At 44.8% G+C, this 24,914-nt stretch overlaps 1 protein-coding gene across 1 annotated transcript in view; it reads right to left on the bottom strand.

Moving 5' to 3' along the window:
- Window positions 1-659: 659 nt before the first annotated feature.
- The window catches only part of LOC142311133 (uncharacterized), a 39,073-nt gene continuing 14,818 nt past the window's right edge, over window positions 660-24,914 (bottom strand). The window contains exons 2-7 of the mRNA XM_075349275.1: window positions 17,728-17,889; window positions 4,775-4,927; window positions 4,589-4,655; window positions 4,394-4,488; window positions 4,179-4,296; window positions 660-1,888 (exon numbers count right to left, since the gene is read on the bottom strand). Of these exons, the coding sequence (XP_075205390.1) occupies window positions 1,170-1,888; window positions 4,179-4,296; window positions 4,394-4,488; window positions 4,589-4,655; window positions 4,775-4,927; window positions 17,728-17,805 (1,230 nt within the window). The 5' untranslated portion in view covers window positions 17,806-17,889 and the 3' untranslated portion in view covers window positions 660-1,169. The remainder of the gene's footprint in view (window positions 1,889-4,178; window positions 4,297-4,393; window positions 4,489-4,588; window positions 4,656-4,774; window positions 4,928-17,727; window positions 17,890-24,914) is intronic.

The raw sequence follows: 24,914 nt of genomic DNA, 5'->3' as shown, positions 1-24,914 counted from the left end.
GCCTTCCCTTTCTTCTCCAAACTTTTTTCTTCCCATCATTCTGGTACAGGTTGATCTTTGTCTCATCTGTCCATAGAATACTTTTCCAGAACTGAGCTGGCTTCATGAGGTGTTTTTCAGCAAATTTAACTCTGGCCTGTCTATTTTTGGAATTGATGAATGGTTTGCATCTAGATGTGAACCCTTTGTATTTACTTTCATGGAGTCTTCTCTTTACTGTTGACTTAGGGAAAGATACACCTACTTCACTGAGAGTGTTCTGGACTTCAGTTGATGTTGTGAACGGGTTCTTCTTCACCAAAGAAAGTATGCGGCGATCATCCACCACTGTTGTCATCCGTGGACGCCCAGGCCTTTTTGAGTTCCCAAGCTCACCAGTCAATTCCTTTTTTCTCAGAATGTACCCGACTGTTGATTTTGCTACTCCAAGCATGTCTGCTATCTCTCTGATGGATTTTTTCTTTTTTTTCAGCCTCAGGATGTTCTGCTTCACCTCAATTGAGAGTTCCTTAGACCGCATGTTGTCTGGTCACAGCAACAGCTTCCAAATGCAAAACCACACACCTGTAATCAACCCCAGACCTTTTAACTACTTCATTGATTACAGGTTAACGAGGGAGACGCCTTCAGAGTTAATTGCAGCCCTTAGAGTCCCTTGTCCAATTACTTTTGGTCCCTTGAAAAAGAGGAGGCTATGCATTACAGAGCTATGATTCCTAAACCCTTTCTCCGATTTGGATGTGTAAACTCTCATATTGCAGCTGGGAGTGTGCACTTTCAGCCCATATTATATATATAATTGTATTTCTGAACATGTTTTTGTAAACAGCTAAAATAACAAAACTTGTGTCACTGTCCAAATATTCCTGGACCTAACTGTATATGGAAAATGGTTTAAATGAAAGCTCTTGTAGATAAAAGGGCAAAAATACTTATATTATAGAAAGTATCATAAATATAGCTCAAATGTTCAATTACAGATCAGTAACTGGGATAGTTGTGAAGTACACACATCTAGTTCTCTTATAGGTCCGTTAGGGTTTAAAGGTCACAGAAAATTCATAGATTGTCGCATACTGTGGATTGTGTAATTCAAGGGGACAATTTTTGCTTCATCCTTTTGAAAGGACATATGGTTCCATTCAACAAGCCACTCATCATTGTGAACTCTAAGTAGCTATAATTCGGGGCTGTGGGAGACCAATAGAAACTCCTTCAAAGACTCCAAATTGAGGTATCAAGGTGATTCTTGAATCTGAATGAACCTTCTGATGTCTAACCAGATCTGACTTCTGGATAAAACATTTTCCACAATCCATACATTTAAATGGCTTCTCTCCTGTGTGAATTCTGTTATGTACCTCAAGCTGACTTTTACTTGTAAAACATTTTCCACAGTCAGAACATGCAAATGGCTTCTCACCTCTGTGAATCCTCTGGTGTCTGTGAAGATTTGAGTTTTTAGAAAAACATTTCCCACATTGCAAACACATAAACGGATTCTCCCCTCTGTGAATTCTCTGATGCTGGGCAAGATTTGATCTCTGGGTAAAGCATTTTCCACATTCTGAACATGAAAATGGTTTCTCCCCTGTGTGAATTCTCTGATGTTCTACAAGTACGGATTTCTTAGCAAAAGATTTCCCACATTCAAAGCACTGAAAGATTTTATATCCTCTATTATCAGTACTTGGTGCAAAAATATGTGATGTGTCAGGAGGGTTTTCATGATCCAAGAGTTCAGGAAGTATATTTGATGTAGGAAGTCCTTGGAATAAATCTTGGCTAAAAGGTTGATCCTTTTGAAAATCTTGTATCATTTTTCTATCTTCTATTTTAGAGCTTGGCATTAAAAAATGATGACTCTTTGAGCTCTTGTATTGGGTATCTGCATAAAAAAAGAACATATTTTGTACTCTATTGGCTTTCAAAAAAGTACAGTGCCTTGAAAAAGTATTCATACCCAGTGAACATTTCCACATTCTCTCACGTTACACCGACAAACCTAAATGTTTTAATGGGATTTTATGTGATATACCAACACTAGTGTGCAAGTGTTTGTGAAGTGTAAAGGAAACAAAACACGGTTTTCTAAATATTCCAAATGTATAAATTTGAAAATTGTATTGTACATTTGTATTCATCACCCCTGAGCCAATACTGTTGTAGGACCACCTTTCACTGCAATTATTGCTGCAAGTCTTTTGGGGTATGTCTCTAACAGCTTTGTACATGTAGAAAATTTTGCCGATTCTTCCTTGCAGAATAGCTTTAGTTCAATGAGATTAGTTATAGAGCGCCTGTGAACAGTAATTCTCAAGTCTTGCCACAAATTCTCAATGAGGTTTAGGTCTGGACAGTGACTGGGCCATTCACACACATGAATATGCTTTGATCTAAACCATACATTTGTAGCTCTGGCAGTATGTTTAGGGTCGTTGTCCTGCTGGAAGGTAACCTATGCCACAGCTTTAAGTCTCGCAGCATATAAGAGGTTTTCCATCAGGATTGCCCTGTATTTAGTCCATGAGCTCTGACCATCTTCCCTACAGCATGATAATGCCACCACCATGTTTTATGTTGGGGATTTTGTTTTCAGGGTGATGTGCAGTGTTAGTTTAATGCCACATATAGCGTTTTGCATTTAGTCCAAAAAGTTTTAGTTAGTGCTCGGGTCAAATGAGATCATTCTCCCATATGCTAGCTGTGTCCTCTACATGGCTTTTTGCAAACTGCAAACAACACTTCTTACGGCTTGCTTTCAACTTGTCACTTTTCCATTATGGCCAGATTTGTGGCGTATACGACTAATAGTTGCCTTGTGGACAGATTCTCTCACCTGATCTGTGGATCTCTGTAGCTCCTCCAGAGTGACCATGGGTATCTTGGCTGCTCCTCTACTTAGTGCTCTCCTTGCTTGGGATGTCAGTTTATGTGGACGGCCATGTCTTGGTAGGTTTGCAGTTGTGCCATCCACCTTCCATTTTAGGATGATGGATTGAACAGTGCTCCGTGACATGTTCAGAGCTTCAGCTATTTTTTACTCTTCTCCACAATTTTATCCCTGACCTTTATGGTGTGTACCTTGGTTTTCATAATGCTATTTGATCCATAATGTTCTCCAAACCTCTGAGGCCTTCATAAAATAGTTGTAATTATACTGGGAATACATTACATACAGATGGATGCAATGTACTAATTAGGTGAGTTCTGGAGACAATCAGCCACTCAGGAGTTAATTTAGGAGTATCAGAGTACTGATCAATGCATGTCAAAATTTTCAGATTTACTTTTTTAAAATTTTTAGTAAACCATGTATCATTTTCTTTACACTTCACAAATACTTCATACTTTGTGTTGGTATAGCATATAAAATCCCAATAAAATACATTTAGGTTTGTTGGTGTAATGTGAGAGAATGTGGATAAGGTCGCGGGGTATGAACACATTTTCAAGGCACTGTATATTATACATCAAACCTAGCAAAAAGCTTATGTACGGTTTCCACATTTTTATTACAAGCTGCCCTGAAGGCAGAAATCAGGGCAGGGTGGATATCTCTAATACCTATCCTGACTAATATATACCTCACTGCACTCATTACAAATGTTTAGGAGAATGTTGCAGTGGTTTAGATGCAGAAGGAGAGAGGAGGGGGGAGAGAGACACACACAGGTACAATACAGGATGTGTGTACATGTGTTATAGCGCGGTGTGTGTGGAAATATATATGGAAAGCTGTGTCTTCAGGAAGAGCTGTGCCTGCAGCAGCATGCACTGGGTAGTCCTGCTGAATGAAGACACACCCAGCCGCCAGTTTCCACATCCAGGGAACAATTGACGCGACATCACAGGAAGTCAGAGGCGTCTCAGCTAGAGATCATGTGACCAGGAACATAGCTCAGGTTATAGAACGTTTTGGGAAAGCACTGTATTTGGTTAAATGCTCATCTATGACAGTTAGTTCACATGGGAGGAACTTGAAAAGTAGCGGCCAACCTTTTTAAGTGTTTACCTGCAGAGAAACTCCACACTCACAGCATGCAGAATGGGCAAAACACATCAGCACATGGGAAAGCATTAGAAAGTCTACTGTGGCTAGCAATGAAGTAAAAGAAAGCACAGTATTTGCTTTCAGTGACATGGTCTCATTTCTGTATCGGGAGGTTATTTCTCACCTCGGCAAATGTCTACAGGACTTTCTTCCTCCTTACACTGATGGCCATTCCTCACACACATCTCTTCTTCTGCTGCTATAACTTCAACTTTAATATTGGTCAGATCTTCACCCCGATTCTACATGTGGAATAAATCATACGCCATTGAGAAGTTTAGTGTAAAGCATTCTTGCATTAATCCATATAAGATGTATAGAAGTCTAGATTCAGTCTACCTGATGCTTCAGCACATTGTTGTTTTCCACTAAGCAATCTTGTGAGTAAGAAGGACTTGGACAGCTCTCTGGTGGCTTTCTTTTACTGCATCCATCTATAGGACACCCACACACAGTGAGTGAATACGTGTTATGACAATTTTAATGAGAGCAGTTTTGAGGTTCACCTAAAATACACAGAAAAGATCTTCTTACCCAGTGATGCGAGAGTCTTGTTTTCCATGACTTCATTGTAGAAGTCTCTGCTTTCATCTACTTCTACCTAAACAGAAAAAGGACATATCACATTTTGACATACTCAGAGAAAGTGGGCATACACAATTGTACAGTCACCATTTAGAGTCAGTCATTGGTGTTACTATATACTCTAGCAGTGCTCACCTCCCCAGTTAGTACCGCTATAATCTTCTGGGTTAGTTCTAGGACTTTCTGTTCATTCTGAGAGCTCTGGATCATTCTCCATCCTTCTGATATATGGGGATGGTTGCAAGGGATCATATACTTATCAGATGTCTTCTTCACGACTGTGTAATCCTATATATGACAAGAAAAAAAAAAGACCCTAGTAGATCTCTGTATACCAACTGCAGACAAACATAGCTCTATGTCACTTTAGTTTTCTTATGCTGTTAGTTCTGATCTCACTGCAGATCTGTGTGTGATTATGAAAGTAGACTGTCAGTCATTACATGTCTCACACTGGTAACTCCCCCTTTCATTTAAAATGAGATCTGTGTCCATCCCATAGATCTTAACAGCTCATTTACATATTAAGAAAAATTTCTCTGGTATAACACATTACATTACAGATAGCAAGGTATCATTTTATTCAACTTTCTATGACCTGTATTGCCAAATAGACGGTTTAGGAGGGTTGATCCTACTGACAGATTCCCTTTCAAACAGCCAGGTTCAGTGTCACCAGTCCTGACTAACTCAGCCTCAACACTTACTGCTTCCTCAAGATGGATGTGAGAGGAAGGGAGCACCCACTGTAACTCCATTGAAACCTTGTAATTGCAATCACAGGGTGCCAATGGTTGCTATGGCAGCCGAAAATTAAATAATAGCATTTGGGTCTGCCAGGTATGGCGGCTTGCTAGGCCTTACCATATGCAATGGAAAACTGACAGGTCCGACATGAATATTGCAGTGTATTAGTATTAGACCATGTGCCTTCCATAAAAATGTCAACTCATCCTACAAAAAACAAACTCTAATATAGCTAATTTGGCAGAACAAAAATTAGAGATTTCAAAATATGGTGATGCAAAGAATATTTTGCATAGAAAGTGATGAAAAAAATTATATACCAATAAATATGAATACAAACTTAAACACATACTGCAAAACAAAAAAAAAAACCAACAAAAAACAAAACAAGCCCTCATACTGATATATTGGCAGAAGAAAAGCTCACTCATAATTTAGCCTAAGAACGCTGCCATGTATAAAGAATGGGATCTAAACATAATCCAAGAGCAACTTTTCCCAATGATCCAGGAACAATTTAGTGATGAACAATGCTTTTTCCAGCAGGATAGAGACCAAATCACAAAGTAAAAATTCTAACTAAGTGGCTGGGTGAACAAAATTGAAATTTTGGGTCCATAGCCAAGAAATACCCAGTTATCAACCCCACTGAGAACCTGTGGCTAATCCTGAAAAAGTGGGTGGTCAAACACAGAAGTTGTAATAAACTCCAAGCACTGATGAGACAGGAATGGGTTGCAAAAGTCTTTTAAAATAAGGTTAACACTGTAGATAGAGTCTTTATATGAACTTGTGTATTTGTTAATAAAAGTGTAAACACTTATGAAATGCTGATAATTGTACTTCAGTAACATAGAAAGATCTAAAGCTTTGCGTGAGTGTTTGGTTGCAGAAATTTTTGCACCAAATCTGCATCTTTGCCATCTTTCTCTGCATGCCTTTTTTAATGAATTCTGGGGTAGTGATGGGCGAACCCCACGATGTTTGGGATTGGGAGCCTCGCACAAACGGTTTGTAAAGTTCGAGTTTGAACACGAACTTGCATCCGAATCCCGAGCTTGGACTTTACAGTTATGGGATGAGGCGGGGGCTGTAAAATAAGGAATATAGTTAATAATAAACATTGTCATTATACTTACCAGTCCCGCGATGCGTCCTGCAGATGTCATCTCCCAGCCGCTTCTGCTTCCGGGTCCGATCATTAACTTCCGGTGGTATTCACTGCACTGCTCGTCACTCAGCAGTCTTCGGCTTTTTTCGGCCTTGTTCACGGTGACGTCTGGGTTCACCTGAGTCCATAGTTTAGCCATGGACTCGATTGAACTTTGGCCATCACTGTCAGTGTCAGCCTGCTTCTCGCTCTGTAGAGACGCTTGTCTGTACAGAGCGATGAAGCAGAGCTGACATTGCTCTCCCTGTGGACTACGGATGTTTGTTATAATAAAGATGGAGTCTCTAAATGTTTTTTTGTTTTATTCCTAATAAAAAAAACATTTGTGTGTTTTTTTTTAACTGTTTACTAGAAATTCATAGTGTCTATGTCTATTTGGCGTGACACCATGAATTTTGGGCTTAGTACCAGCTCAGAATACAAAGCTGGTATTAACCCCTTTATTGCCCAGCGTGCCACTGCCATCAGGGCTGCTGGATGAGCCAGTTAAAGTGCCTGGAAATAGCGCTAAGAAACAATGCGCCATTTCCAGGGTCGGCTGCGGATTTTAGCGTGGAGAGCCCAGAATGCTTGGGCCTTGCCACGCTGAGAATCCCAGCCCCCAGCTGCCTGGTTTTACCTAACTGGTGATCAAAATACGGTGAGAGCTCATGCATTTTTATTTTTAAATTATTTTTTTAAATAATAAAAAAAATAAAATAATGGGCTTCCCTGTATTTTGATTGCCAGCCAAGGTAAAGCCAGGCAAATAGGGGTGGCAGCCCATAGCCGTCCACTTTATCTGCGCTGAGAATAAAAAATACCGCGGAGCAAACGTAATTGTTTTTAATTATTTATTTATTTTTACACTACTATATGTGTGAGGGACCCAACAGTCAATCACAGACGCTACCACGCAGAATGGGCATCTGTGATTGGCTGTTGGAGTAATCTGAAATCTGTCCATACATTCTAGATGCTGCGGGCTGCCACCCCCCATCTGACTGGCTTTACCTTGGCTGGCAATCAAAATACAGGAAGCCCATTATTTTTTTAATTCTTTAAAAAAAAAAAATAAATGCGTGGGCTCCCGCCATATTTTGATCACCTGCCAGGTAAAACCGGGCAGCTGGAGGGCTGGGATTGTTAGCGTGGTAAGGTTCAAGCGTTCTGGGCCCCACACACTAAAAACCGCAGCTCCCCCAGGAAATGGCGCATTGTTTCTTAGTGCCATTTTCAGGCGCTTTTCCCGGCTCGTCCAGTGGCCCTGATGGCGGTGGCACGCTGGGTAATAAAGGGGTTAATACCAGCTTTGTATTCTCAGCTGGTACTAACCCCGAAAGTCATGGTGTCACGCCAAATTAGACATGGCCACCATGAATTTCTAGTAAACAGTAAAAAGAAAACACAACACATAAATTTTTTTTTATTAGAAATAAAACAAAAAAAAACATTTAGAGACTCCATCTTTATTATAAAAAAAATCCTTAGTCCGACATAGTCCACAGAGAGAGCGATGTTGGCTCTGCTTCATCGCTCTGTACAGACAAGCGTCTCTACAGAGCGATAAGCAGGCTGAGGGTACGGTTCCACTTGCGTTTTGCACAGACTAGTGCAATACGATTAAACATCAGATTGCTTTCACTCTAGTGCAAAACTATGGGGCAGTGTCCATCTGTGATTCATTTCTCCTGCCATAATGTCATGCGGAATGAATTGCAGCATGCTGCGTTTGGCAGCGAGTCTCGGCTCTTGCACCCCTATGTAAGTCTATGGGAGCGCGTGAAACATCGCACTGCACTCGCATGTAATCCAACTGCAGCGCAATTTAGACACAGACAGGCAGCGGAGGAGATGGGGAGAAAGTGCTCCCTCCCTCTTCTCGCAAGATCGCATCTTAGTCACATGACCCTCGGCTGACGCTCGCAGCAGAGGGTCATTAGCATATTGCTTCCAATGCTCTTGCATTGGAAGCTGTACACAAATGGAACCGTACCCTGACAGTGACAGTCAAAGTTCAATTGACGTCACCGCGAACACAGCCGAAATAAGCCGAAAATCGGACCTTGAAGCAGAAGCGGCCGGGAGATAGCGGGTCTGCAGGACGCGTCGCAGGACCTGTAAGTATAATCATAATGTTTTTTATTAATGTGCTTTTTTTTTTTTTTTTTTTTAACAGACCCTGGACTTGAACTGGACCCAAACTGTAACACGAGTTTCCCAGGAAAAATTGTGTTCGGGTTGGGACCTTGTGCACGAACACTATGTGTTCGGTATGGGCTCCGAACTTCACAGGTCAGCTTCGCCTATCACTATTCTGGGGTAGAAAATGCTGCAAAAACGCTGAAAGAATTGACATGCTGCGGATTTATTTCTCCAACAGATCAGCAAGAAAACAAAAAAGCAATGTCTGCACAAAACTTCAGGATTTTCATAGACTTTGCTGGAATAAGGATTTGCATGCAGTTTTGTGACAAGACAGCACTAAAAAAAAAAAAAAAAAAAAAAAAAAGCATTAAAAAATGGGATAAAAATGCACTGTGTGCACATACCTTGAAAGATCTCACATGGGGAACATAAGAAGTGTGGCAACCAAAAACGGCAATACTGTCATTTAATATCTTTGGGGTTTTTTGGGGGGGGGGGGCATTTAACATACAGTTTCAATAATTTTAGAGATTTTGATTGAACTATTTTGGACACTACCAAAGCAACTAAGTTTATCTTTCTTATTAATTGGAGAAAAGAGCAGTGAATTACCATATTTTTCGCTTTATAAGATGCACCTGATTATAAGACGCACCCCCAAATTTGGTAAAGGAAAAGAGAATTTTTTTTTTTTTTTAATGTTAAATGGGGTCCATCTTATAATGCCAGTGTCCGTCTAACAAATCATATAGGGTATATGTCCCTCATAGCCCCCCATCCTAAAATTAGCCCCCCATAATCTGGATATGGCCCCCTTATATTGAATATAGCCCCCTTGTGCTGGGACACGTCTCCCTGTACTGCCCATGGCCCCTATAGATGGCACACCTCCCCTGTGTTTAATATGACCCCCATACTTCTGCCCATGGCCACTATAGATGGCACATCTCCCCTGTGTTTGATATGACCCCCATATTGCTGCCCATGGCCACTATAGATGGCACACCTCCCCTGTGTTAGATATGGCCCCCATACTGCTGCCCATGGCCACTATAGATGGCACACCTCCCCTGTGTTTGATATGGCCCCCATACTGCTGCCCATGGCCCCTATAGATGGCACATCTCCCCTGTGTTTGATATGGCCCCCATACTGCTGCCCATGGCCACTATAAATGGCACATCTCCCCTGTGTTAGATATGGCCTCCATACTGCTGCCCATGGCTACTATAGATGGCACATCTCCCCTGTGTTTGAAATGGCCCCCATACTGCTGCCCATGGCCCCTATAGATGGCACATCTCCCCTGTGTTAGATATGGCCCCCATACTGCTGCCCATGGCCACTATAGATGGCACATCTCCCCTGTGTTTGATATGGGTCCCATACTGCTGCCCATGGCCACTATAGATGGCACATCTCTCCTGTGTTTGATATGGCCCCCATACTGCTGCCCATGGCCACTATAGATGGCACATCTCCCTTGTGTTAGATATGGCCCCCATACTGCTGCCCATGGCCACTATAGATGGCACACCTCCCCTGTGTTAGATATGGCCCCCATACTGCTGCCCATAATAAAATAAAACACTCTTTCCTTACCTTCTCAGCGCTGTAATCCCTGTGTCTCCCTCCGTGGGGTTGAGCTCCGGCCTCCTCCACTTTCTGGTTCTCGGTGCCGGTCATGTGATCGGCACGGCAGAGTGATATCATCTCTGCGTGCCTGATCACAGCAAGCAGCAGCAGGAGACCGGGAGATCAGCGCTGGAGGTAAGTAAAGCTTTTTTTATTTTACTATGGGCAGCAGTATGGGGGCCATATCTAGCACAGGGGGATCATGTGCGATCAAAGGGAGCACAGGCATTTATAATATGCCCCGCTGCCCCAGCCCATCAGCGCGATGCGGTTTCAGCACCACGGTTATGGACAGCGGCTGTGCATATTATATGAGCGGGAGCAGGAGATCTAACGCTGCCTCCTGCAGCTTTCACCTGCCCCCAGAACCGCTCCAGAGCGGACCCTGCAGTATAATATATATATATATATATATATATATATATATATATATATATACACCCCCCCCCGTATATTCGGTTTATAAGACGCACCCCCTACTTTCCCCCAAAATCTGGAGGAACAAAAATGCGTCTTATAAAGCGAAAAATACGGTATTTTTTTTTTCTTATGAAATTACAATTGTTCGATTGCTTGTACTAGATATTGCAATACCACAGTATGACAGTATATGAAGAAATCACAGTTTTTTTTATGGAGGTCAATCGTTGGCTAAGCTACACAGGAAAGCTACCATGGCAATTACATATGCCTTCAGTGGGCACCTGGCTGCCATGGGAACCCACTGAATCCTTATGATGGCATCACGGGGGTCCCATGAGAGCTGGCTGGCAAACACACCAATACCAACATCATCTAAATGCCCCTATCAGAGATTGACATCTGCAATTAAGCTATTAAACTGCAGCTGTCAGAGCTAGCTCCAGTTGCAGCAGTTACAGGCAGATGAGAGCTAAGTAATACTGCCGGTATCTGTCTGGTACGAAGCAGGCCCAACTCCTGAGCTTGCATCATAGTTTAATTAGCAGCTTATGATGAAAATATACAACAAAGGTCATTAAGAGGTTCTTCAAGAATGAGAAAAGGTGTCCCTATTATAATTCAAACTGCAGCCTGTCCAAATCACGTGTCACTATGGGCTGCAGACTGAAGATATATAGCTAGCCTTGCAAGCAATTCCATGTACCCTAAGGCCCCTTTCAGATATCAGTGTTTCAGGTACATGTGACATCCATTTTTATCATGGATGCTACATGTACCCATGTCATTCTATGGTGTTACATGGACCGTATGGGCCCGTTTTTTCTCCAGCAGAACGGATGTCACACGGATCACACACTGATGTGATCTGTGTGACATCAGTGTGACACGTACTAGAGAAAACACGTGTCTTTGAAATAAAATTAATTTCTATACTCACCTGTCTCCAGCCTTACTGTCTTCTTAGCTCCTGTCTCTTGCTTCCATCCCTCACTCATTATGCTCATTGCATATGCACTGCACCGAGGACCTGGAAGCAGCAGCATCACCAGAGACATCAGTGCCGGGGACATCAGCAGTGTGTGTGTGTGCAGTGACATCAGGAGCTCATCAGGTAATCCAAGGAACTCTGATGACCTCCTGACGACACCCCTGTGACACCCGCGCTACCACGGGTGTAGCGACAGTGAGTTCACGGGTTCATCAGAGGTCAATGGGAACTCAGATTAACCCATGACATCACTGCCGCAGCCGCACACACACTGCTGAGAGCATCCCTGCGATGACCTGTGCTGACCTTATAAGGTCCAGGTCACTGCAGGGAAGCACACACAGCAGTGATGACCTCCTGACGAGGCCACACACACACACACACTGCTGAGGGCTCCCTTGCCGTAACCGCGGCTCACCTTATGAGGTCCAGGTCACCGCAGGGAAGCACACACAGCAGTGATGACCTCCTGACGAGGCCAAACACACACACTGCTGAGGGCTCCCCTGCCGTAACCGCAGCTCACCTTATGAGGTCCAGGTCACCGCAGGGAAGCACACACAGCAGTGATGACCTCCTGACGAGGCCACACACACACACTGCTGAGGGCTCCCCTGCTGCAACTGCGGCTCACCTTATGAGGTCCAGGTCACCGCAGGGAAGCACACACAGCAGTGATGACCTCCTGACGAGGCCATACACACACACTGCTGAGGGCTCCCCTGCCGTAACCGCGGCTCACCTTATGAGGTCCAGGTCACCGCAGGGAAGCACACACAGCAGTAATGACCTCCTGATGAGGCCACACACACACACTGCTGAGGGCTCCCCTGCCGTAACCGCGGCTCACCTTATGAGGTCCAGGTCACCGCAGGGAAGCACACACAGCAGTAATGACCTCCTGATGAGGCCACACACACTGCTGAGGGCTCCCCTGCCGTAACCGCGGCTCACCTTATGAGGTCCAGGTCACCGCAGGGAAGCACACACAGCAGTGATGACCTCCTGACGAGGCCACACACACACACACACACACACACACACACACACACACACACACACTGATAAGGGTGCCCCTGCAGTGACCTAGACTGACCTTATGAGGTCCAGGTCACCTCAGGGAAGCACACAGGGCTGCAGGGCTGTTCTCACAATCCATGGGGAACTTTAGTTCTCCATTGAATGTGCCAGCAGTATGGGATCGACGTGGGACCCCCCTAATTGGATTACGGCGGACCAGGATTAGAGCTTTGACAGGGAAATAAATTGGAAAAGAGGGTGTCTCTTTTCTTTATTTATTGAATAATTTTCTCTTTTTATGTCTTTTCAGGTTTGCTTTTGGGGAATGTCATGGGACCTCACCATGGATCACAGCGGACCTTTTGTATGTTTTTTATTTTAAAAAAAGAAATAAATTGGTGAATGAGGACTGGAGTAGGGGGGGTTTTGTTCAAATAAACTTTTTTATTCTCCTTTCAACTACTGGGTTAGTAATGGGGGTGTCTGCTAGATGCCACCCATTAATAATACCAGGGCTTGAGACCAGCTGGAGCTGGCATCAACCCCACAAATATTACCCCATTTGACCACGGCACCAGGGCAATGGGAAGAGCCGGGACCAGCAGCAGAATTGGCGCATCTAATGGATGCGACACTTCTGAGGCGGTTGCGGGTTGCTATTGTTAGGCAGAAAAGGGCCAAATAACAATGGCCCTCCCAACGTCATTTTTTTTAATTAAAAAAAAATAAAAATCTGAAATTTTTTAAAAAAATAAGAGTGGGATCCCCTCTATTTTAATAACCTGCCAAGGTACATCAGAGAGCTGAGGGTTGCAGCCTGCACCTGCTGCTGCTCCTGTGCTGGATATGAAAACGGGCAGGGACCCCATATCATATTATTTATTTATTTTAATAACTGAATTTTTATTCAATTTTTTAAAGCACACAGAAAAAAAATAACATGGATGTGCTCCACTAGGATGTGAGCAATTAGCAAAAGACCATGTATCAGGATACACATCTTATTATCTATTACTGTAAGAAAGATAAGGACTATAACAAGACAAACATTACGATACTAGACAAGAAGACAAGGGGAAAAGAGGTACAGAGTGCAGGTGAGTATATAGGATTTCCGTAGAGACCATACAGATCCACTATTCTCTCTTAGCCCAGTAAGTATCCCAAAGGGACCAAATACTCTCAAAGTGATGTATCATGTTATTTGACATTGCTGATAGATACGGTACTCCATTCTCCTCACTTCTTGGATCCGAGAATGGAGGTCGTTGAGTGAGGGTGGATGAGTTGACCTCCAGCTACGAGCAATGTATGTGTAGCAGTAACCGTTTACCTTTCCTGCCCAACTGAACAGGTGGGATATTTAATAGGTAAAACGTAGGGTCCAGGGGTATCTGGAGATCAGTTACTTTAGAAATAAGGGATTGTACCGACTTCCAAAAGCACTGTATCTTAGGACATACCCAGAATAGGTGTGGGACGTCCCCCCCTGCAACTCCACACCTCCAACCATTTTTTTTTTTAATTAAAAAAAAATGCTGCAAAACAGCTGGCCAAGCTAGCTATCTCTATTCAGCTATTCTCGGCGTTCTTTTTTTCTGTCTATTTTATATGTTCTTTCTCATTTTCTTTCTTTATATTTCTCTATCTTATCTGTTTTATCTATTTTAGCTATCTATTATCTATTTATCTATCTATAATTTTCAGGCTTTGCCCATCTTTTACACATTAAAAAAAACATTAATTTCAGTATCATGCATTTTTTTACTGGTACCAGTCACACGGGTGTCACACGTATGACACATGGATGTCACACGGATGCTCATACCAGTATGTGTAGCTTGCACCTATTTAAACACAGATGTCTGAAAGGGGTTTAACCGTAGTTTATGACCACATATTGCGTGTCACCAGGTTTGAGAAGAATAAGGGAAAAGGAATCCCCTGAAAACAGCCTTAAGCTATGTGCGCACTGGAAAATGGAATTTTCTCAAGAAAATTCCGCAGGCATTGAAAGATTACCGCACCCGCGGTAAAAAAACCGTGGCAAACCGCACCCGAAAACAGCATGCGGTTTGCTGCGGTTTTACCGCGGTATTGCCGCGGTTTTGCCGCGGTTTTGCCGCGTGCTGGTTGGTATATGTGCTTTATTGCATTCAATGCAATAAAGCACATTGAAAAAAAAAAGTCAATTCATTCTGAGATAGATAGATAAAGAAATAGACAGAAGAATAGATAGATAGAAGAATAGATAGAAGAATAGATAGAGTCCCTGTGAGCACACGCTGCATTTCTCACGGTCGGCAGTGAGTTCACATTACCGGCCGTGGGAAATGACCGGTAATTACCTCTGCTGTCTCACTGCGAGGCTGCATTCATTCAGCGCTGTGTCTGTGTCAGTCGCGGCTGGATGCCAGCATCGCAGGACGTGGATTACGCCGAAGCTGTGTGTTTCGGGGGGGTTAATAAACGGGTGAACCAGGAGCTTTTTTGTGTTTTATTTAAAATAAAGGATTTTTCGGTGTTTGTATTTTTTCACTTTACTTACGGGTTGATCATGTCAGCTGTCTCATAGACGCTGCCATGATCAAGCCTGGACTTAACTGCTTACATTACCTTGATTGCCACCGCATCACTGCATCTGGAAGAGCTGGGGACACGCCGGTAGTGCCGCATAATGGATGCGACAGTCCCGGGGTAGCTGCGGCTGATATTCTCGGCTGCGGGAGGTGGGAGGGAGGCGGGGGACATTAACCCTACCCCTCGCCCTCCCCAGCCTGAGAATACCGGGCCGCCGCTGTGTGCTTACCTCGGCTGGAAGGTAAAAATACGGCGGAGCCCACGTGTTTTGTTTTCTATATTTCCGTTTGCTTTCTATGTGTATTCTATATGTCTGTCTGTGTTCTATGTCTGTGATGTCTATCTGTGTCTGTGATCTGTGTGTGTATTTACTCTCTGCTCCGCTTCCTCTTCCTGTAATGACATCACTTCCCTGCAAACCGCAGGCAGCGATGTACATTACCGCAGGTAAACCACGAAATACCGCAGGGAATAACGCAGGAAAACGCAATGAACCGCACAGAATTTTCTACCTGCGTTATTCCCTGCGGGATTTCACGATTATATTGCAGTCAATGGAGTGAAATCCCGCAGCGACATGCGGAAAAGAAGTGACATGCAATTGTTTTTGATGCGGGAATCCCGCAGCAAAACATGCAGCTGTCAAATTCCGCCTAGTGCGCACAGGATTTTTTTTCCCATAGGTTTTGCTGGTGAATCACTGCAGAGATGTTATGAACATTTTCTGCAGCGAAACATGCAGCAAATCCGCAGCAAATCCGCGGGAAAAAACGGTAAGTGCGCACAGGGCCTTCCTCCATTGGTCAGCTGCTGCAGACCCAAACACTGCCCTGGACTAGCACCTGGTGACTACTTGCGAGCAAGCCTATCCTCACTATAAGAGTCAATTTAACAATTACTTAAGTTATCTCTACAACCACAAGGCCATTATATGCACATCCGGATCTGATCTGATAAAAGTCCCCATCTGGAGACATGCTCTTCATAGCTGATTGACAGGCAGCCATGAACCACACATCATAGTGCCAAGAATCACATATGGCACTTAATCCATAGGTTGGGGAGCCCTGTCCTACAGTATTAGGCCCCCATAGTAACATCCCCACATAAAGAATGTGGGGATGACGTTCACCAAGTAAAATGGGCCCCATGGTGCCAAAAAAGGCTCCCTATGTACATTTTTACCCACATATACTGACTGATAAAAAGTAAAATAAAAAACACTACACAGCTAGACATGTTCCCTTGATATATACTTAAGTGGTTTTATTATTGTTTGTACCTTCTGGTGTTAATAAAAACTTAAAGGGGTTGTCCAGTGAAGTCGGCGTTGTCTGGGGTTGCTTACGTGACATTCTTAAGTCATATGAGCATTTGTAACCTATCAGTGGCCTCTGATGGATGCAGTGCTGATGTGACATAATGTCACGTAAAACCTGGCAGACACAGCGCTGAAACCACTGCAACAATGCCGGCCCTGAAGGGGAGTATATGATGCTTTTATTTTACATGTGGCATTTATGGAGTTGTCTAAGTAGTGGACAACCCCTTTAACATATTTTGATTCATGGTTTGAGCTTTGGATTCATGCTTCTGCTCTGTGTCAATATCAATGTTAAATGAGTAATTCATGGTGCCTTTACTGTAAAGTGTAGTGTATACGCTCATATTCTATAAAGAGGCATCCAACAACAAAAAATTATTTAAGGTGTTTTATATTTTCATTTGACATTTGTGAGCCTATAGGCAAATATACCACTATACCACTTAGCCTAAGGGGTACTTTGCACACTGCGACATCGCAAGCCAATGCTGCGATGCCGAGCGTGATAGTCCTCGCCCCCGTCGCAGCTGCGATATCATGGTGATAGCTGGCGTAGCGAACATTATCGCTACAGCAGCTTCCCATGCACTCACCTGCCCTGCGACGTCGCTCTGGCCGGCGAACCGCCTCCTTATTAAGGGGGCTGGCCGTGTGGCGTCATAGCGATGTCATACGACAGGCGGCCAATAGCAGTGGAGGGGCGGAGATGAGCAGGATGTAAACATCCCGCCCACCTCCTTCCTCATAGCCGGCGTGAGCTGCAGGACGCAGGTAGGAGATGTTCCTCGCTCCTGCGACTTCACACACAGTGATGTGTGATGCCGCAGGAGCGAGGAACTACATCGTACCTGTCGCAGCAAGGTAATTATGGTTTTCGCCGACACTACACCGATGATACGATGACGACGCTTTTGCGCTCGTTAATCTTATCATCTAGGCTTTACACACTACGATGTCGAGAGCGACGCGGGAAGTGCGTCACTTTCGACATGACCCCACCGACATCGCACCTGCGATGTCATAGTGTGCAAAGTTCCCCTAAGAGAAGGAGAATATTCCCCAATTTCCCTCACCTCTCCAGTCAGCAAAGAGATGATTTCCAAGGTAAGATTTAATATCTTGTTGGTGATGTTTTCCCGGTCTTTCTCCATCCTCAGGGTCGGTCACACACAGGTCAGCTCTCTTGGAATAATGATGTGTTGGGATGTCACTAGTATGATCTGATCTGCAGGAACCTGAGGAGGAAAACCTTGGTGGTTAAACATTTCTATGAGAGGAAACAGTTTGTAAATGTAGCCATGGTTTGTAGACATAAACATACACAAGGATAAGTGTGAGGGCAAAGGAGATCTCAGGTGTTCCCATAAATAGGAAACGGCGGTTCCACAGGACACTGTACAACTCTTACAATGACTTTGATGGGCCGCTAAGGAAAAGACCTGGTCCAAGGTCCAAGACCAAGAAGCGGTCAGGAACATAATTGGATATACCCGGAGGAGGAGCATAACAGACCTTACAGATGACCTGTCCCCTCTCCTGACAGCTCCAATATTGTAAATTAATTTCCCATAATGTAACCATCCTAGAGCATCTTTTCTTAGACCTCTATGGTGCCAAGAAGTGTCTGAGTGCATTGACATCTAGGTGTGCTTAGCTGTGGGAAGTCATTACACTGACACTGTCCAATCAGTGCTCACATTATGACTATTAGCTTAAATCTGTCAGCAGGTTTTTGGCATAGAATCAGAGACCTTGATGTAGGAGCAGAGAGCCCGATTCCCCCGATGTATCACTTACTGGACTACTTGGTGCAGTTTTGATAGATTCCTTGTTTTCCAGGCTGTAGATGTAGCAGTGGTCAGAATGCTAGTGTATAACCCTACCAACCCAGTGATTGACAGCTTCCAGTGTACACTGTGCATCATCAGCAGGCTGCCAATCAGTCAATCAGTGGTGGGGGCGGGGTTACAAGGATTAGCTGGACGCCTGACACAACATCTAGTCCTTCCATGACAATCTCATACTAATAAAACACTGATTGTACTGAAACAACAGCAAGCTGCTGAGGATGTGACATCCCAGGAATTAGACTCTCTGCACCTTCATTATGCTGCTCTCAGATTACATAACAAAAACCTGCTGAGATTCTCTTTGAGGCTGTGCTCACATGAGCGTATAACTCGACGTTTTATTGGATAGCACTCAAACCATAGTCATTCTATGAGACAACGCCAATCTGCGTATTTTTCCTCATATCGATTTAGCATGAGAAAAAAAAAATTGCTGCATGCTATGATTGGCAGCATTAAGCCTGCTTTACACGTTACAGTGTATCGTTAGATCGCATTTGCGATTGCACCCACCCCCATCGTTTGTGCGGCTCGGGCAATTTATTGCCCGTGTCGCACAATGCTGTAACCCCCCGTCACACGTACTTACCTTCCAAACGACCTTGCTGTGGGCGGCGAACATCCTCTTCCTGAAGGGGGAGGGACGTTCGGCGTCACAGCGACGTCACACAGCGGCCGCCCAATAGAAGCGGAGGGGCAGAGATGAGCGGGATGTAACATCCCGCCCACCTCCTTCCTTCCGCATTGCGGCGGGACGCAGGTAAGCTGTGTTCATCGTTCCCGGGGTGTCACGCGGAGCGATGTGTGCTGCCTCGGGAACATTGAACAACCGGACGTGCGATTTTTAGAAAATGAGCAACGTGTCAGCGATGAACGAGAAGGTGAGTATTTCTGCTCGTTCATAGCTGTCACACGCTACGATATCACTAACAATGCCAGATGTGCGTCACTAACTACGTAACCCCACCGACATCTCGTTAGATATATCGTAGCGTGTAAAGCCCGCTTAAGGGTACGGTTCCACTTGTGATTATCATGGTGTAATCCGATAAAACATCAGATTGCACTCGCACCAGTGTTAATCAGGCAGTGTCCTCTGCTATCTTTTCCTCAGCTCTAATCATGCTGAGGATTAAATTGCAGCATGCAGCGTATGGCTGCTTAGATCACACCAGACTTGCTAATGTAAAGCCCGCTTTACACGCTACAACAAATCTAACGATGTGTCGGCGGGGTCACGTCGTAAGTGACGCACATCCGGCATCGTTAGTAGTGTAGCGTGTGACAGCTACGTGCGATTGTGATTGAACGTAAAACCGTTCATCGCATAGACGTCGTTCATTTCCTTAAAATTGCACGACGGGTTGTTCAATGTTCCCGAGGTAGCACACATCGCAGTGTGTGACACCCTGGGAACGATGAACAGATCTTACCTGCGTCCCGTGGCTCCCGCCGGCTATGCGGAAGCAAGGAGGTGGGTGGAATGTTTACGTCCCGCTCATCTCCGCCCCTCCACTTCTATTGGCCGGCTGCCGCGTGACGTCGCTGTGACGCTGAATGTCCCTCCCACTCCAGGAAGTGGATGTTCGCCGCCCACAGCGAGGTCGTATGGAAGGGTAAGTACATGTGACGGGAAATAATAGTTTGTGCGACACAGTGAACAAATTGAACGTGCTGCACATACGATGGGGGCGGGTACGATCGCATATGATATCGTATGTGATATCGTAAGGTGTAAAGCAGGCTCAAGTCGATGGGTGTGAGGAAAATATCGCACGGCATTTCATACAGATGGCAAATGCATGTCACACAGATGCTTGGTGAGAAAAACCTACACACTCGCATAACACTTACATGACACTCGCATGTCATAGCGATGCTAGGCCAGAAAAAAACGCGTACTCGCATGACATACGCAAGACCATACGCCTGACACTCGTACAACTTTTCGGGACAAGTATCGGAGTGATTATTTGTACGCGAGTGGAACCGTACTCTAAGGGGTACTTTGCACACTATGACATCGCAGGTGCAATGTCGGTGGGGTCATGTCGAAAGTGCCGCACTTCCCGCGTCGCTCTCGACATCGTAGTGTGTAAAGCCTAGATGATACGATTAACGAGCGCAAAAGTGTTGTAATCGTATCATCGGTGCAGCGTCGGCGAAAACTATAATTACCTTGCTGCGACGGTCCGATGTTGTTCCTCGTTCCTACGGCAGCACACATCGCTGTGTGTGAAGTCGCAGGAGCGAGGAACATCTCCTACCTGCATCCCGGCTGGCAATGCGGCAGGAAGGAGGTGGACGGGATGTTTACATCCCGCTCATCTCCGCCCCTCCGCTGCTATTGGCCGCCTGTCGTGTGACGTCGCTATGACGCCGCACGACCTGCCCCCTTAATAAGGAGACGGGTCGCCGGCCAGACCGACGTCGCAGGACAAGTGAGTGCATGTGAAGCTGCCATAGCGATAATGTTCACTACGCCAGCTATCACCATGATATCCCATCTGCGACGGGGGCGGGGACTATCGCACTCGGCATTGCAGCTTCGGTTTGCGATGTCGGAGTGTGCAAAGTACCACTAAGGGTGCACGAAAATCATCAGACAGCACTCGTATGACATCCGAGTGCATTCTGATTTCAGAGGACTCACAGAATGGAGACGATACAGAATTTCTAGCCAGGTGTATCACATAAACCTGATAGTATATGTGTTTTCATCGTGAAAGCTCTTATCCGGAGTGTCATGTCATTTTTTGGAAGTTCATTCAGGTGATCTAACTAATTTTACATGTATTGAAAACGTTAACAAAGGGGAGGGAAGGACAGCCTCTAATGCATGAAGCCCACTGGATTTTCAACATGGAAACGCGTACACCATTAGGTTTTAATTATAAAAAAGTGTCATTATTTTGTGTGGCCACCATTATTTTCAAGCACTGTCATAAATCTCTTGGGCATGGGGTTCACTAGAGCTTTTGAGGAGCCACCCTCCATGACATCACGGAGCTGGATGGTTAGAGACCTTGTGCTCCTTCATCTTCCATTTGAAGATGCCCCATAGATGCTCGATAGGGTTTAGGTCTGCAGTCATGCTTGGCCAGTCCAGCCCCTTAATTCTCAGTTTCTTTAGCAATTCAGTGGTCATCTTGGGGGTGTGTTTGGCATTATGCTGGAATACTGCCCTGAAGCCCAGTTTCTGAAGGGAGGGGATAAATGCTTTGCTTCACTGTGTCACACGTTGGCATTCTTGGTTCCCCCAATGAACTGTAGCTCTCCACAGCCAGCTGCACTCATGTAGCCCCTAATCATGACACTCCTACCACCATGCTTGACTGTAGGCAACACACACTTGTCTTTGTACTCCTCCCTTGGTTGCTGCCACACAGGCTTGACACCATCTAAACTAAATAAGTTTATCTTGGTCTCATCAGACCACAGGACATGGTTCCAGTAATCCACGTCCTTAGTCTGCTTGTCTTCAGCAAACTGCTTCTGGGCTTTTTTGTGCATCATCTTTTAGAAGAGGCTTCCTCCTGGAATGACAGCCATGCAGATCAATTTGATGCAGTGTGTGGTGTATGGTCTGAGTACTAACAGGCTAACTCTCCACCCCTTTCACCTCTGGAGCAATGCTGATAGCACTCACGTCTATTTTGAAAAGACAACCTCTGGATATGATACTGAGCTCATGCACTCAACTGCTTTGGTCGACCATGGCGAGTCCTGTTCTGAGTGGAATGTCTTGTTAAACCGCTGTATGATTTTGGCCACTATGCTGCAGCTCATGTTAAGTGTGTTTGCAATCTTCTTATAGCCTGGGAAATCTTTATGTGCAGCAACAATTCTTTATTTCAGATCCTGAGAGAATTCTTTGCCATGAGGTGCCATGTTGAATTTCCAGTGACCAGTATGAGAGAGTGTGTGAGCGATAACTCCAAATGTAACACATCTGCTCCCATTCACACCTGAGACAGGGGGCAGGGTGGTGGATATTATTACAAGATGGGGAATATTCATACAGTATAGGGACCAGGACGGAGGACATTATATAAGAAAGGGGGCAGGATGGTGGACATTATTACAAGATGGGGACATTAATACAGTATAGGTACGAGGACGGAGGACATTATAAAAGAAAGGGAGCAGGATGCTGAACATTATTACGAGATGTGTTGTCATGGCAAAAATGATGTCATGTGTTCTCATGGTGACAATGATGTCATGTGTTGTCATGGCGACAATGATGTCATGTGTCGTCATAGTGACAATTATGCCATGTGTTCTCATGTTGTTATTGTCTCCATGACAAAACTTGTCATAGTCACCATAACATATAAAGTAATTGTCGCCATGACAACATGTGCCACTATGACCTCATTGTTGCCATGACAACACATTACATCATTGTCACCATAACAACACATCATTTTAGCCATGGCAACACATACCACTATGGTATCATTGTTGCCATTACAACACGTCATGACGACAATGATATCAACACATAACATCATTGTCGGCATGACAACACATGACATCAGTGTCACCATGACAACACATGACAATTGTCGCCATGGCAACACATGACATAATTGTCACTATGACAACACATATCATTGTTGCTATTATTATTTCTTATTATTATAGCACCATTTATTCCATGGCGCTTTACATGTGAAAGGGGTATACATAGTAGGGACAAGTAAAATAATGATCAACAATACAAGGCACAGACAGGTACAGGAGGATAGAGGTCCCTGCCCGCGATGGCTCACAGTCTACAAGGGATGGGTGAGGATACAGCGAGGTGAGGGTAGAGAAGGTCGTGTGGCACTATATCAGACTGAGGGTTACGGCAGGTTGTAGGCTTGTCAGAAGAGGTGGGTCTTCGGGTTCCTTTTGAAGCTTCTCAAGGTAGGCGAGAGTCTGATATGTTGGGGCAGAGCATTCCAGAGTATGGGGGAGGCATGGGAGAAATCTTGTATGTGGTGGTGGGAAGAGGAGATAATAGAGGAGTAGAGAAGGAGATCTTGTGAGGATCTGAGGTAGTGTGCAGGTAAGTACCGGGAGACTAGGTCACAGATGTAGGGATGAGACAGGTTGTGGATGGCTCTGTACGTCATGGTTAGTGTTTTGAACTGGAGTCGTTAGGCAATGGGGAGCCAGTAAAGAGATTGTCAGAGAGGAGAGGTCGGGGAGTAGCGGTAGGACAGGAGGATTAGTCGGGCAGCATAATAATAATAATAATAATTGATGATCGTAATAATAGTATTATAATAGGGGCCAGGATGGATAACATTATTACAAGATGGCGGACATTAATACATTTAGGGGCCAAAATGGAGAACAATATTACAAGATGGGGGACATTAATGAAGTATAGGGGCCAGGATGGAAAACATTATTACAAGATGGGGTACATTTATACAGTATACAGTATAGGGGCCAGAGTGGAGATCATTATTACAAGATGGGGGACATTAATGAAGTATAGGGGCCAGGATAAAGAACATTATTACAAAATGGGGGACATTAATGAAGTATAGGGGCCAGGCCAGGATGGTGGACATTATTACAAGATGGGGGCATTAATACAGTATAGGGGCCAAGATGGAGAACATTATTACAAGATGGGGACATTAATGAAGTATAGGGGCGAGGACTGGAGAACATTATTAAAATATGGGGGACATTAATATAGTATAGGGGCCAGGATGGTGGACATTATGTGGCGCCCCTGACCTGGTCAGGCACCACTGAGTATTGCACCCACGCCTGGGTCAGTACAAACAGGTAATCCCAAAGGCTGAGTAGAGTGTGGATACACAGGCACCCTTTGACCAGGACACACACACAGACACATTAGAGGGGACCCCTGGGCAGACCCAGGAAGGGGGCGTAGCCCTCGCATCTCAGTTAGTGTGGTGCTGTAGTGAAGCTGGGAGGAGAGTTGTGCAGTGGCAGTCACAGGAGAAGGAGTGGAGCAGCCATGTCTGAAGTGTAGGGCTGAAGAGCGGAACACTGTCAGACCCTGCACGTGCAGTGGCTGCTGGCGGGGGAGAACATTACCACCAAGTCAGACTGAAAGATACCCGAAGAAAGAGAGCAGTAAGGAGTCGAGTACAGGGACTCCTGGTAATGAACGCACACACGGGGTACAGGTCCCTAGAGCCAGATATCCATTTAATGGTCTGCTAAATCCTGCAGGCGGTGGGACTAGAGGTTCCACGCCTACCAACACAGAACCCACAGCATCAACAGCAACGAGGGGCCCCATAAGGAGGATCGAGCCTGGAGCCATCTTATCCTTGGTCCACAGTGTCAGCAAATGGGTCAGAAAGGGGAGATAGGCAGTAGCGACTTCCCTGGACGCATCCCACGATATACTTCAAGTCAGGGGTTGTCTG

The sequence above is a fragment of the Anomaloglossus baeobatrachus genome, chromosome 5 (genome assembly GCF_048569485.1).
Source record: "Anomaloglossus baeobatrachus isolate aAnoBae1 chromosome 5, aAnoBae1.hap1, whole genome shotgun sequence".
Classification (NCBI taxonomy): Eukaryota; Metazoa; Chordata; class Amphibia; order Anura; family Aromobatidae; genus Anomaloglossus; species Anomaloglossus baeobatrachus.
The sequence above is the reverse complement of the archived record's forward strand: the minus strand, read 5'-3'. Positions and strand labels throughout refer to the sequence as shown.